The sequence below is a fragment of the Pteronotus mesoamericanus genome, unplaced genomic scaffold, assembly GCF_021234165.1.
Source record: "Pteronotus mesoamericanus isolate MK-2021 breed Mesoamerican mustached bat unplaced genomic scaffold, CSHL_Meso_final contig_230, whole genome shotgun sequence".
NCBI classification, from domain to species: domain Eukaryota; kingdom Metazoa; phylum Chordata; class Mammalia; order Chiroptera; family Mormoopidae; genus Pteronotus; species Pteronotus mesoamericanus.
The window spans coordinates 2,074,258-2,088,561 of NW_026555096.1; the positions used below are offsets into that span (position 1 = coordinate 2,074,258).

The 14,304-nt window shown below is 33.9% G+C and overlaps 1 protein-coding gene across 6 annotated transcripts in view; it reads right to left on the reverse strand.

Annotated features, from left to right (window-relative positions):
* Positions 1 to 14,304, reverse strand: part of MAPK8 (mitogen-activated protein kinase 8) — a 119,815-nt gene that overhangs the window by 22,254 nt on the left and 83,257 nt on the right. For all 6 annotated transcript variants that reach the window (XM_054572383.1, XM_054572385.1, XM_054572386.1 and 3 more), the window contains exons 3-5: positions 11,128 to 11,257; positions 6,830 to 6,888; positions 6,602 to 6,740 (exon numbers count right to left, since the gene is read on the reverse strand). In XM_054572383.1, the coding sequence (XP_054428358.1) occupies positions 6,602 to 6,740; positions 6,830 to 6,888; positions 11,128 to 11,257 (328 nt within the window). The remainder of the gene's footprint in view (positions 1 to 6,601; positions 6,741 to 6,829; positions 6,889 to 11,127; positions 11,258 to 14,304) is intronic.

Consider the following 14,304-nt stretch of genomic DNA (forward strand, 5'->3'; position numbering starts at 1 on the left):
CCACAGAAACACTAAAAAGCAGAATGAAAATGATCAAAATAAATTTTTCCAGAAATCTGGAAAATGGTCATAGGTTTACACCAAGTGAATGCAGAATCAAGAAAGAGGCAACTTAAAAATAGAAAAAATTTGCAACATTTTCATCAGCCCTTGCCCTATCTCATCTCCCTGGCTAGGTGAAGACTCTTGAAGAAAGCAGCCCACATTCTCAGTGTGGAACCCTGGTCCCAGACTAGCGAGAGGGTATTTCTTGAAAATGTTACAAGGCAAATTAATAACCCACTCTGCCTGGGATAAAGCAAAGTTGAGGAAAACAAGACATGGAATACCATTACACAGTATACACATAATGGGAGTCCCAAAAGAATAGAGGAAAAGGGGCAGAAAAATGTTTTAAGAAATGACTAAACATTCTCAAATAGAATACATAAATCTACATATCCGAACTGCTCAACAAACTATGAAAGAATAAAAGCAAAAAATCTTTACTGTGACTCATCAAAATCACTGTTGATAGACAAAGACAAAAAAAAAAAAATAATGTTGAGAGCATCAAGAGACAAGCAACTTGTCACTTACAAGAGACCCTCAATATCAACAGCTAATTTCTCAAAAAAAAAAAAAAAAAAAAATCACGGAGGCCTAAAGGTAGTGAGATGACACATTTAAAGTGCTGAAAGAAAAAAAAGCCAAAAGAATTCTAAATCCAGAAAAACTACCCTTCAATAGTAAAAAGAGAAATTAAGAAATTCTGAGATAAATGAAAGCTAAGGGGGTCTGTTGCCTATCCTATAAAAAGTGCTTAAGAGTTCTTCAGGTAGAAATAAAAAGAACACTAGATGGTAACTTGAAGTCATAGGAAGAAATAAATACTGGCAAAGGTGATTACATAGGTACATAAAAAGGCCAGTTCTGTTTTTTTCCCCAATATATTTTAAAAGACAAATGCAGTAAACAGTAATTACAAATCTATCTTAATGGCACACAGTATATAAATATGTACTCTGTGACAACAATACAAAGAGAAAAGGAGAGACTTAATAGGATCAGAGTTTTTGTATACTATTGAAGTTAGGGTGGTAATAATTAAAAATAGATTGTTATAAATTAAAGAGTTAAATTATAATCCCCAAGGTAACCTTTAAGACTAAAAAATATACAGAAAGAGAGGAGAAAAAAATTAAATGGTTCACAGCAAAAAAAAAGTAATTAAGCACACAAAAAGGCAGTCATAAACAAAAGGCAGTAGTCAAGGAATAGAAAGGTATGACATATAGAAAACGAATAGTACAATAGCTAAAATAACTTCTTCCTTATGAGTAATTACTTTACATGTTGCTGTAGTAAACAAACTCTCCAACTAAAAGCTAGAAGGGTAGAAGGGATAGAAAGATACTACTACTGCAGGCTATCTACTATAGACTCCTTTAGCTTCAAAGGCACAAACAGGTTGAAAGTGAAAGAATGAAAAAATACTGTATTTCATTCAAATGGAAATCAAAAGAGAGCTGGAATAGCTATTCTAATATCAGACAAAACAGACTATAAGGCAAAACTGTTATATGGGGGCAAAGGAGGACAATATACATTGATAAAAGGACCAATTCATCAAGAATATATGTATATGCACCTCACAAAATCCCACAATACACGAAGCAAAAATTGACATAAAGGGAGAAATAGGCAATTATATACTAACCATTGAAGATTTCTACACTTTCATTAATGAACAAAACAAGTAGGCAGAAGATCAATAAGGAAATACAGAATGTGAACAATACTATACACCAATTAGACATAATAGACGTACATAAAATACCCTCTCCAAAACAGCAAAATATATATTTTTCTCAAGTGCGTACCAGACAGTCTTCAGTATAGACTATATGTTAGGCCATAGAACAAACCTCAATAAATTTTAAAAACCAAAATCATACAAAGTACCTTCTCTGACCACAACAGAATGAAGCCAGAAATCAAGAAAAAGGAAAAAAAAATCCACAAATTTGTGGAAATTAAACAATATAGTCTTAAACAAACAATGGGTCAAAGAACAATACACAAGGAAAACTGGTATAATACTTTGAGATGAATGAAAGTAAAAATACAATATACCAAAATTTAGGGAATGCCTAAAAAGTAGAGTTCAGGGGCAATTTTGTAATTGTTAACATCCACATTAAAAAAAAAAAAACCACCTCAAATTGATAATCTAATATTCCACCTTAAGAAACTAAAAGAGAAGAGCAAACTAATCTCAAAGCACGAAGATGCCAGGAAATAATAAAGAATAAAAGCGGAGATTAACAAAAATAGAGATCAGAAATTCAGCTAAGAAAATCACCAAAACCAGAGGTTGGTTCTTCAAAAAGAGCAAAAAAATTACAAACCTTTACTTTGACTAAGAAGAAAAAAAAGAGAGAAAGAGAGAGAGAAGCAATTAACTAAAATCATAAATCAAAGTGAGAATATTACTACCAACTTTACAGGAACAAAAGGATTATAAAGGAATACTATGAGCAAGTATATACCAATAAATCAGATGAATTAAATGAAATGAAGTTCCTAGAAACACTGACTCAAGAAACAAAAAAAACTACATATAACAAGTAGGAAAAGTGAATAATCAAAATCTCAAAAAGAAGAAGAAAAAAAGAAAGAAGAAGAAAGAAGAAGAAAAGAAAGAAGGAAGAAGAAGAAGAAAAAGGAAGAAGAAGAAAGAAGGAAGGAGAAAGAAGAAGAAAGAAGGAAGAAGGAAGAAGAAAGAAGGAAGAAGAAAGAAGAAGAAAGAAGGAAGAAGAAGAAAGAAGCAGAAGAAAGAAGAAGAAGAAGAAAGAAGAAGAAGAAGAAGAAAGAAGAAGAAAGAAGAAAGAAGAAGAAAGAAGAAGGAGAAGAAGAAGAAGAAGGAAGAAGGAAGAAGAAGGAAGAAGAAGAAGAAAAGGAAAGCTCAGGGTAAGATGGTTTTAGTAGCAAAATCTACCAGTAGTTCAATTAAGAATTAACACAGGTCCTTCTCAAACTCTTCCAAAAAACAGAAGAGTGAAGAACACTTCCTAATTCACTTAGAGGCCAGCATTACCTCGACACCAAACTCATAGAGACATCATAAGAGGAAAAAAACCTATGTAACAATACCACTTATGAACACAGATGTAAAAATTCTCAGCAAAATAACCCCAATAGCATATTAAACAGATTATATATTATGACCAAGTGGGATCTAATCCCAGAAATGCAAGTGGTTCATCATACAAAAATCAATCATTTTAATGTACATTAACTGAAGGAAAAACAAACATAATCGCATCAATGGATGCAGAAATGCATTTAATGAAATTCATCATCTTTTTATAATAAAAACACTTAAACTAGGAGAAGGTATGCGGAGAAAAATTCATCTTAATGTAAAGAGAGGTCTGGCTTTACCTATCAGTTACAGGTGATCTCCAGGCTGCTGGAATGTCCTGACAGCAGTGTCTTTGCCTGGAGTTCTGGCCACAGGACAGTCTAACAATGTGAAGAACTAAAAAGGTATTAGTGTAAACCTAAGGAAAGGTGGGAGACTAAAGGCTAGCCACCATGCAGGTAGTATGAGACTCAACTGCAAGAAAAACTCTGGCTGCCCAAGGCTTGGGTGAACTTTCCTATTTTAAACTTTGTGAGGAGAGAATGATTGAGTGAAATCTCCATGTTTGGACATCTCTCAGATTCTTTTGCTATAACAACACAGTGTTCATAAGTACAGTGCTTTTTGGAGCTCTGTGAGCCATTCTAGAGAATTATTAAAATTGAGAGTGGTTGTGGAGACCCCAAATTTGCAGCAAGCCGATATGACGAGGGTAGTCTTGGGAACCTTGTGGTTGGTATCTGAAGTGAGGGCAGTCTTGTGGGTCTATACTCTCTGTACAATGTTACTAACTCCAAAGCAAAATGCAACTCCCTCAAACAGATAAAGAGCATTTATGAAAACCCCACAGCTAAATTATCACACATAATGGTAAAAAGAAACAAACAAACAAACAAACAGGAAGCCTTTCTCCTAAGATCAAGAATGGAGCAAAGATATCCACTTTAGCCACTTCTATTCAACATTTTACTGAAAGTTTTAGACAGCAACTAGACAAAAAAAGAAACAAGATGCATCTACATTGGAAAGAAAGGTGTCAAACTACTGTGCAAGTGAGATGATCTTACAAAGAGAAAACTCAAAAAAATTCCCCCAACCCAATTAGAACAAATTGAGCAAAGTTGCATGACATAACAACACACAAAAATCAGTAGTGTTTCTATACACTAGCAATGAACAATCTTAAAAGAAAATTAAGAATATAACTTCATTTGTAATAGCTTCCAAAAGAATAAAATGCTTAGGAAAAAATTTAACTAATGAGGTCAAGACTTGCACATTGTAAAGTATAAAACATTGCTGAAAGAAATTAAACAAGATCTATGTTATAGAGTGCACTGTGTGTCTCTCCACCCCAGATTCTTATGTGGAAGCCCTAATCCCTAATGGGGCTATATTTGGATATAGGGCCCTTATGAAGGTAATTAAGGTTAAACAAGGTCATAAGGGTGGGACCCTAATCCAAAATGACTGGTGTCTTTGTTAAATATACCAGAGCTTGCTCACAGGCAGCACCCTCCCCCCCCACCCCGGCACAAGCCAGGAAGATCAGTCCCACCTTCCTTTCTGCTGATTATGAACTTCTAACCTCCAAAACTGGGAGAAAATAACTTTCTCTTGTTTAAGTCATCTAGTCTACAGTATTTTGTTATGGAGCCCAGGGAGACTAATATAATCTAAGTAAATGAAAAGACATCTTGTGTTCATGAGTTGGAATACTAAACAGAGCTGAGGTGGCAAAACCACCAAAACTACACACTGAATGAAATACTTACTGAAATTCCATTAGCATTCTCCGTAGAAATGATAAAGCTGACACTCAGATTTATACAAAATAACAAGGGGCCCTGAATAGTCAAAATGATGTTAAAAAAAAAAAAGTGGAAGGACTCACACATACCTCCCCATTTCAAAACTTACTACAAAGTTACAGTGATCAAAATAATGTGGTACTGGTATAAGGACAGACACACAGATCAATGAATGGAACCAGGAGTCCAGAAATAAAACAATATATTGTCAATTTTCAAAGGGGGCCAAGAACATTCAATTGGGAAACAATAGTCTCTTTAATAAAAAGAGTACTGGAACAACTAGATTTCCACAAGCAAAAGAAGTTGGGCCCTTACCTCATACCATACACAAAAGTTAACTCAAAATGAGTCAAAGACGTAAACATATAAGCTAAAACCATAAAACCCTGAGAAAACATAACTCTAAATCTTTTTCCAAAAAATATTTTGATTTTAGAGAGAGGGGAAGGGAGGCAGACAGGGTGAGAAACACTGATGTGAGAGAGAAACATTGGTTGCCTTCTGTATGCACCTCAGGGGACCGAACCTCCAACCTAGGGATGTGCCCTGAGCAGGAACTGAACCAGTGACATTTCAGTTCACAGGATGATGCCCAACCAGCCGAGCCACACCAGCTAGGGTATAAGTTTGAATCTTACTGGATTTGACAATGAGTTCTTATATATGACACCAAAAGAATAAGCAAAACCAAAGAAAAAAATAAACTGAATTTCAAGAAAATTAAACTTCTGCGCAAAGGATTTCAAGAAAGTGAAAAGACAACACATAAAATGGGAGAAAATATTTACAAATCCATATCTGATAAGGGTCTAGTACCTGAAATATATACAGAATACTATAACTTAACAATAAAAAGGCAAACAGCCTAATTAAAAAATGGGCCAAGGGCTTGAACAGAAACTTCCCCTCAAAAGATAATGCATATAGCCAAACAAGCATATGAAAAGATGCTCAACATCATTAGTCACTAGGAAAATGCGAATCAAGACAACAAGGAGATATCACTTAATATTCACTAAGATAGCTACAGTAAAAAAGTCTGTAAATATTGACAGGAATTTAGAGAAATTGGATTCCCAGTCATAAATTGTTGCTAGGAATGGAAAATGGTGTAGCCACTGTAGAAAACAGTTTAGTGGTTCCTTAGAAAGTTAAATATAGAATTACCATATCAACCAGAAATTCCACTCCTAGGTAGATAGCCCAAAGAATTGAAAATAGGAACTCAAACAAGTACTTGTACATGAACGTTCATAGCAGCATTAAACACAAAGCTAAAATTTAGAAATGGCCCATGCTCCAACATGGACAAACTTGAAAACATTATGTTAAGTTAAAGAAGCCAATCACAAAGTTCACATATCGTATGATTCCAAGTATATAAAATCCAGAAGAGGTAAGTCCATAGACACAGAAAACAGACTGGTACAATGCCAGGAGCTGGGGTAAGAGGGAATGAGCAGTGACTGCCTAATGGGTGTGAGGTTTTCTTTTGGAAAAATGAGAATATTTTGAAATTTGATATTAGTGGTGGCTGCACATTTTGTGAATGTACTAAATGTCACTGACTTGTACACTTTAAAATGGTTAATTTTATGTTACATGAATTTCACCTCAATGATTAAAAAAGAAATTATGATGATAGTTTTTTTCTACTAACCCGATGAATAATTCCAGCAGAGTGAAGGTGCTTGATTCCACACAGCATCTGATAGAGAAGGTAGGACATTCTTTCATGATCTAGTTCCATCTGAATCACTTGGCAAAGATTTGCATCCATAAGCTCCATGACTATGTAACTTCATGGGTGAAAAAAGATGACAGCTAAAATATACAGCAATAATCTAAGAATAAGGTATTAACATAAAATTTTAATTATGACACTTACACATCTTGAAATTCTTCTAAAGATTTCTGTGGTGTAAAAACATTCAGAAGGCCAATTATCTGTGGCAAAAGCAGAGAAATTAAAAAATTAGAAACTGCTTGATAATAGTTTCATTTAGAAACTGCAAATACATGGGTTAAAAAAGTCTCTAATCAGTTTAAAAGTTTTAACATTTTTAAAAATTTTAAAATCTTATTTTCTAAGCTCAAGTAATCTTTTATGTATTAAAACTTTATGGCTAGGGATAGGGGTCAGGAGGGAACCAGAGCACAGAGGATCTTTAGGGCAGAGAAAACACTCTGCGTGATACAATAATGGTAGATACCTCATTGCATATTTGTCCAAACCCATAGAATGCACACCACCAAGAGCGAACCCTAATGTAAACTATGGACTTTGGGTGACATGGATGTGTTAGTGCATGATTATTGATTGTAACAAATGTACCTCTGGCGGGGGATGCTGATAATGGCAGAGACTGTGTGTGTGTGGGAGGGCATTACTTGTATCTGAACGCCTTACCATTCCAGAGTGCCTTCTCTTTTATAACAGAAAGCTCAGACTGATTTCATTTTTTACTCTTTTTTCAATATTTGCACTGTAGTAAGTATTTTAAAGAACGTTATCCATTGTATTCTCAATCTGAACTTCAACCTCTTCATTCCCCATGTTACTATACAGGTCAAGGATTCTAATATCGTAATTCACATAGTGACTTCTAAAACTAGGTTCCCTTATAATAGTTTTCTGTAAGGCTACCTACCATTTTACTGCCTGTAAAAGAAAGATTTGATCATATTACCTCCTCAAAAACTTAATGCTAACAAATCCTAAAACTCCCTTGCAGAACATTCAATGCTCTCAATGAGAAGACTTCAACCCATTTCATCTCTTGCTAGCCCTCTATTAACCTTGATACTTTGGCCATACTAAATTTAAATTTTTAAAAACCTCAATGCCTTTCAACATACAGTTTCATATGACTGTCATTTACCTACTGAACTTAGTTACCTTCAAGATAGACCTCTTTTGTAGAGTCTGACAACCCCTAGTCCTTGGCAGAGCTGAATATTCTCTCTACTTTGTCCCCACAGCATCTTGTATGTTATTATGGTAGTTAACACATTGTAGTTTAGTCTCATTTTCACAACAGCTTTGTCCCAATCACATCAAGATCCCTATTAAAAAGAGCTGTATCTTATTCCCTTTATAGCTTTGGCACAGAGAAAGATATGACACATATTTTTAAAATGTTTGCTGACAATTATACTTAAGGATGGGAATGTTCTTTTAGGTATAAACTTCATTAGGACAGAATCTATGTTATTCATCTAAGCATAAAACTTTGCTTATAGAATATATTCAAATATTTGTTCAGTAAATAAATTTAGAAAGTTCAGACCAGAAAGGTAAAACATATTTGTGTAAGATAGGGGAAGTGACAATAAACATTTATTGCTCTAAAGGAATTCAGGTCTCCTAACCAGTTGAACTGCACACATTAAGACTTGGGGAAATACTAAAACTGTTCTTATTAATATATGGGAAGTCCTAGAGTAGAATAGAGGTGTTAAACATGAAAGAAATACGGAGACAGAAGGGAGTCCGGCTGAGAGGGGTGGAGATGGGGAAATGAGCACTAAAGGATATAGGTTTGCTTTTTGAGGTGATGGAAAAAGTCATACACATCAGTGAATAAATGGAAAAGCACTGAATTGCTCAGATGAAAGGGATGAGTAGTACGTTATATAGACTGTATCTCAATAAAGCTGTTAAAAAAAGACTGAAAGAGCTGCCTGGTTTTTCAGAAAGGAAATTGTATCAGTTATAAACTAGAGCCAAACAAAAGTCAAGAACTCATTAAGTGGGTCGTATATGACTACTGTGAAAGAATTAACAATTACTAGGAGCAGGAACGGGTAAAAATTCATCAAGAAACTTTTTCTTTTGTGAATAAAAACAACAACAAAGGACAATATTAGTAAATCAGAGAAATGCAACCAGATCTATGAAGATATCAAAAAGGCATTTAAAAAAAATGTCTCTAATAGTAATCTCCATGTGAATAAGATGAAGAACTGGGGAGAGCTAGATAGCTTTTAATTAGACATGTAATTTTCACAGTAGAGCCAAAGGTTGCTAGTGAACTAATCCAGCTATTAAGAAGGCATCCTGAGTAGAATTGGAAAGAAAAGTCAACAGTGAAATGTCAGAACAAAGAAGGACAAAGCAATCCCCAACAGTCCAGGAAGAGGAACCAATTTTCACATATAAAATTTAATAGGGAGAAACAGGAAGTCCTATACTTATTCTCCAAAACAAAACAACAACAAAAAAGAAGGATGCGAGAGATGTCACCTGTTAGCAGGCCTGCAACAAAGAATAATTTGCTTACACAATTTAAGTCAAATGGTGGCCTGATTTCCAACTGGGATTATAATGCCCACAGTTAAAATAAAATGGAAAATGACATATCTTAGCTTCTCCAGGAAGATTCAATCAGACATGCAGTACTGTGTTCTAAGTGACATATTAAAGTGTGTTCAAAGGTAAGTGACCAAGTCAAAAAAGAAACTCATCTATGAAAAGTGTTGGAAATGCACTTTAATCATATGAATATATTTAATATCACTTAAAAATGATTAAGATACTAGGTTTTATGTTATGTGTATTTTACCATAATGAAGAAAAAGGGCAGAGATGTTTAGACCAATAAAGAAATGATTTGTGCGAACATGAAAATGTTGGAAAGGCAAGACATCACAAAACCACCCACCCATTACAGAGTGAAAATATTTACTTTTACATTTGTTTACTGAACAAATAAATGTGTTGAGCGCCTACTCTGTGCCAGCACTGTTCTAGGTGGGAAGGGTAGCGCCTGGATGGGTCTGTGCCACTCCCACTAGAGGACTGTGAAACAAATTTTCCATGGCCTCGGTTTAGTTGATGGAGCCATCTTTCTGTGCAGCTGCCCAGGCTCAGGAAGTGTGAGTCATTTGCCATCTCTTCCATGTGAAACTAAGGCAATACTGCCACCACTACCATTACCATGAAAGAGGCTGCAAAGGGCACAAGCAGCTCTATCCGAGTGCGGGAGGCCACCAACAAAACCTGACAAGCAATATGCCTGGCTCCCACCTAGAAAAAGATTGGCCAACACAACCTCATCACTGACTGACTTGAATCTTTATCTATGTCTTTTTGTTAAGTTCTGGGAGGTCTCCTTCCTCCAACAATCCAATTTTTACCCCATTATTTAAGAATTAGTCTACGTCCACCCTTCTTCAAAGCTTTTTCATTTCATTAAGGTTTATAGGAATCTTTTCTCTCTTGAAATCAAAGCACTTATTTTTCATCCACCATGATTTGACAATTAAACTTCTATTAAACTTTATTATGTTTGGTCTTTAACTCTTTATATATATGTTTTATCTTCCAAATGACATTGTAAACTCCCCAGATAAGGAGCCTAGTCCCTAACTTCCATAAAACGTTCCCCTTAGTGACTAATCTAGTAACTCCAATATACAGAGGCTCGTACATAGTTAATTTTGAAAATGTGGTAAATTGTGTCATCTGCAATCAGAAAGTATTGAGCTGATGATATTTTATACACTCCTTTTGACAAAAACCACAAAACATCTTTTGGTTTGATAGTTCATAAAAATGTCCCTTGCACAATTCATTCCCAGTTTATTTTCCTCTCAACATGGAGCTATCATTTTATTAAAATAGTTATGAAAGAATAATTATACTTAATGTAAGCTTTAAAAAGTAAAACCATTTATTCTCAAAATGAATGAAAGTTATGTGGTTAAGTCCTTATATACATTAGAAAATAGCTAATTCCAATTTAAGTACTTTTTAAAGTTTCTGCTAAACTGCTTTATAAACCACTGATTATTCTCCACATAAAGTGACCAGTGAGTACTGAAGTATCACAGGAACAACCTCTGCACTAAGGCTCATCTAAAACATCAGCCTGACAGAAAACAAGTAAAAGATGAGATGATGCCTAAATAACATTCTTCTAAAACATCCACCTCTTTCAAAGTCCCTTTGAAAATAATAGAAAATCACGCAATCTAAATTTCAGAAGCTGTTTTTCTTTTAATATAATTTAATAAAGTTGAGAAAAAATTCACACTGTAGATACATAAACCATTTAAATAATGTTTCAATCCAAAACAACAATTTAAAACACCTAATATTTTTAAAGTTTTTGATATTCATGTATTCATGAACAAATCTATACTTCATCTATACTTAAGAAATTTTCTAAAATGTTCACTTACATTTTTGTGATTAACACATTTCATAAGAACTAGCTCTCTGTAAGCCCGCTTAGCATGAGTTTGGTTCTGAAATGGCCGGCTTAGCTTCTTGATTGCAACATTTCTTTCAAGAATGGCATCATAAGCAGCACTGTAATAAGAAATTAAAAAACAACAAAAAGCTTAATAAAATATCTGCAAAACTGAATTTGTGAAAGATTCATTCAGATTCCTTACTTTCTCCAAAGATAAACAGAACTGGATCTGTTTCCAGTCTTTGATGATCAAATGTTTCTCTATACTTACTACAGTATGTTCCAAATAATGCATAGCATTAACTGTTTCTTCAAATGCTAATGGATTCAAAGAGAAAATAGACTATGACTGTGAAGACAGAGACTCTGCCTGTTCATTGAGTTCCTCCAAGATCCATAGGCACTCAATGCACAAATTTTTAATGAGTATTCAGGTCCAAAGATAGCTTAAAGCCTAAGTGAACCATTCACCCTACACCTACATCAAGAAAAAATAGAATGAAGAATAAATGTGCCCATAAATTCTACTCAAAATATTTGCTGAAGAATTCTATTTAAGTGTATCACTTTCATGCTCTTTGGACACCAAATAAATACAGAAAGAAGAAGGGACACAGAGAGGTTATTTATACAAAAGGTTATCTTCTTATATAAAAAGACCTTAAAATATGTTTCAGAGGGGGGTATTAAAAATGAAGGTGTTTATAAAGATGAATCCTAGATTTCAGGACAGAAGCTGCTTTGTAACTATTAATAAAATGCCTATAATTCTGGGAAATACAACATCATACTCATTACTCTTTATATTTTCCTCTCCCATGACACTTACCAAATGGCATGTTACACATATGACAGGTCAGAGAAACTAAAGCACAAAAACAGTAAAGTGTCTTAAAATTATAGAATATTGTAGTTGAAAGAAACTTTAAAAATCACTTGGATTAACCACTCCCTAATATAAGGCCAGAAGTTAAGTAATTTGTGCAAGGTTAGCCAGAAAGTTAAAAGCAAAGATAAGACCAGAAGACTAATATACAAGGTCATGCTCTTCATGTTGGACCACCTAACATACTATAAGACTATTTCTGTTTATATAATATTTGAAAAGTCAACATATTACTGATTAAAATTATTCTCTCACCTAAGTGGAAACTTGAGTCTGTTTTACAGCTGTCTTACTATATCAAATATACTACAGAAATATATGTGCAAAGAAATTGGTACTGAATAAATGAACACATCTGTACATTCTACATGTATTGTAACTATTGCTTATGTGTATATCAGGGTGGGTGAGAAACAGGTTTATAGTTGTTTGCAGGGATACATAATAATGTAAGAATAAACCCTATATTTTGTGCACTCACAACTGTAAACCTACTTTTGCCCCACCCTACATGTACATACACATACCAAAATATATGTACTATAATCTTTACTTCGAAAATGCCACATTTATAGATATGTCTTTCCCAAATTAAAAACTAAAAAAAAAAATCAAACATTAGGGGTAATGCAAAATGTTTTAAGTCTTGACTTCTTCAGATAAACTGTATTTTATTTTTAACCATTAAATCATTATTAATTTTTTTCTCTGCTAAATCAAATAACACTTCAAACTCTAAAGTTAAAAAATATCTGAGTAGTTTATACTTTTATATACAAGGGAATTATATTTCTAATTTTTGATTAGTAAATGTGCACAATCAGAAACACCTGGGAATTGAGAGGTCCCAAACCAGACCTAATGAATCTTACTATCTGTGACTTGAGCCCAAAATAATGCCTTTAAAAAAAATAAATTAAGTTCTTCAGTTGATTCTGATAGTAACACAGCAGTGAGTTGAAACTTATTTAATATGTGTTTCACAGTAATCTTTTATTAAAGAGTAAACAAAACTTTGAAGATATTTATCCTTTAGGATGGGGGCTGCTCAGATGGCTTAAGGTCCCTTCCAAGGCAATTTTTAAAAAACTCTGTTACACAAATTTCAAATTACACTTACCCAAGCGTAAGTGAAGGTACAGAAACATTAATATATATTCAAACAAGATTAAGTAATTTATAAATAAAATACTTCTCACAACAACCCTATAAATTAGGTGAGAAAACAGGCAGCCCAAATATCCATTAGTAGAGTGGATAAAACAACAACAGGACATTTACACAATGGAATACTACTCGGCTGTGAAAAAGAACAAAGTTTTACCCTTTGTGACAGCATGAATGGACCTGGAGAACATTATGCTAAGTGAAACTAAGCCAGTCAGAGAAAGACAAACACCGTATGATTTCACTCATATGTGGAATCTAATGAACAAATTGAACTAACAAGCGAAACAGAGACAGACTCACAGATAGAGAGTATATGACAGCTAAGACGGGGGTGGTAGGGGGTGGAGGGACTGAGCAAAAAATAAAAAGACTTATGGACGTGGACAACAGTGTGGTGATTGCAGGGGGAAGGAGGATATAAGTGGACTAAATGGCAATGGAAAAATATAATTAAAAAAAAGTTTAAATCAACTATTCAAAAAAAAAAAAAACACAAAACAGGTTTAGAGGTATTAATTTGCCATTAGATACAAAGTTATTAAATCAGAGAGCCAGAATCTAAACCAAGAGCTGGCTTTCTGTATCTTTCCTATATTGATTTTACCACATTATTTTATTTTTAATTTGTAGTCGATTAACTGTAGTTGGTTCAAATGACAACCAGCGAGCCAAAAATGCATTATAAAATTATTCAATTTCTATAATTTCTGACATTATATATTACTTCAAGAATACAGAAAAGAGAGTGTATTTTTTGATACATATAGCTCTAGTTCATTTAAAATGTTGTATAATATTTCACTGTACAAATATATGACATTTAAAAAATTCTCCTATTGATTGATTTGACGCTGCTTTATAAATGGTGCTGCAGAGAACAGCCCCATGTATTTTTTTTTGTGTACATGTGCAAGAGTTGTTCTAGAACTGGGAGAACTGCAGTCATAAGCACATAATTTTTTAATAGATTCTGAAACACATCTGGTTCAAGAATAGGTAATAAAGATATAATTGTGCCTTGAGTGAGGCTTAGAAAATTTCCCCAAACACTAGCTTATTATGCTAACTTAGTGATCTAAAATCATTAGCTGAACTGTCCCCCAAAGT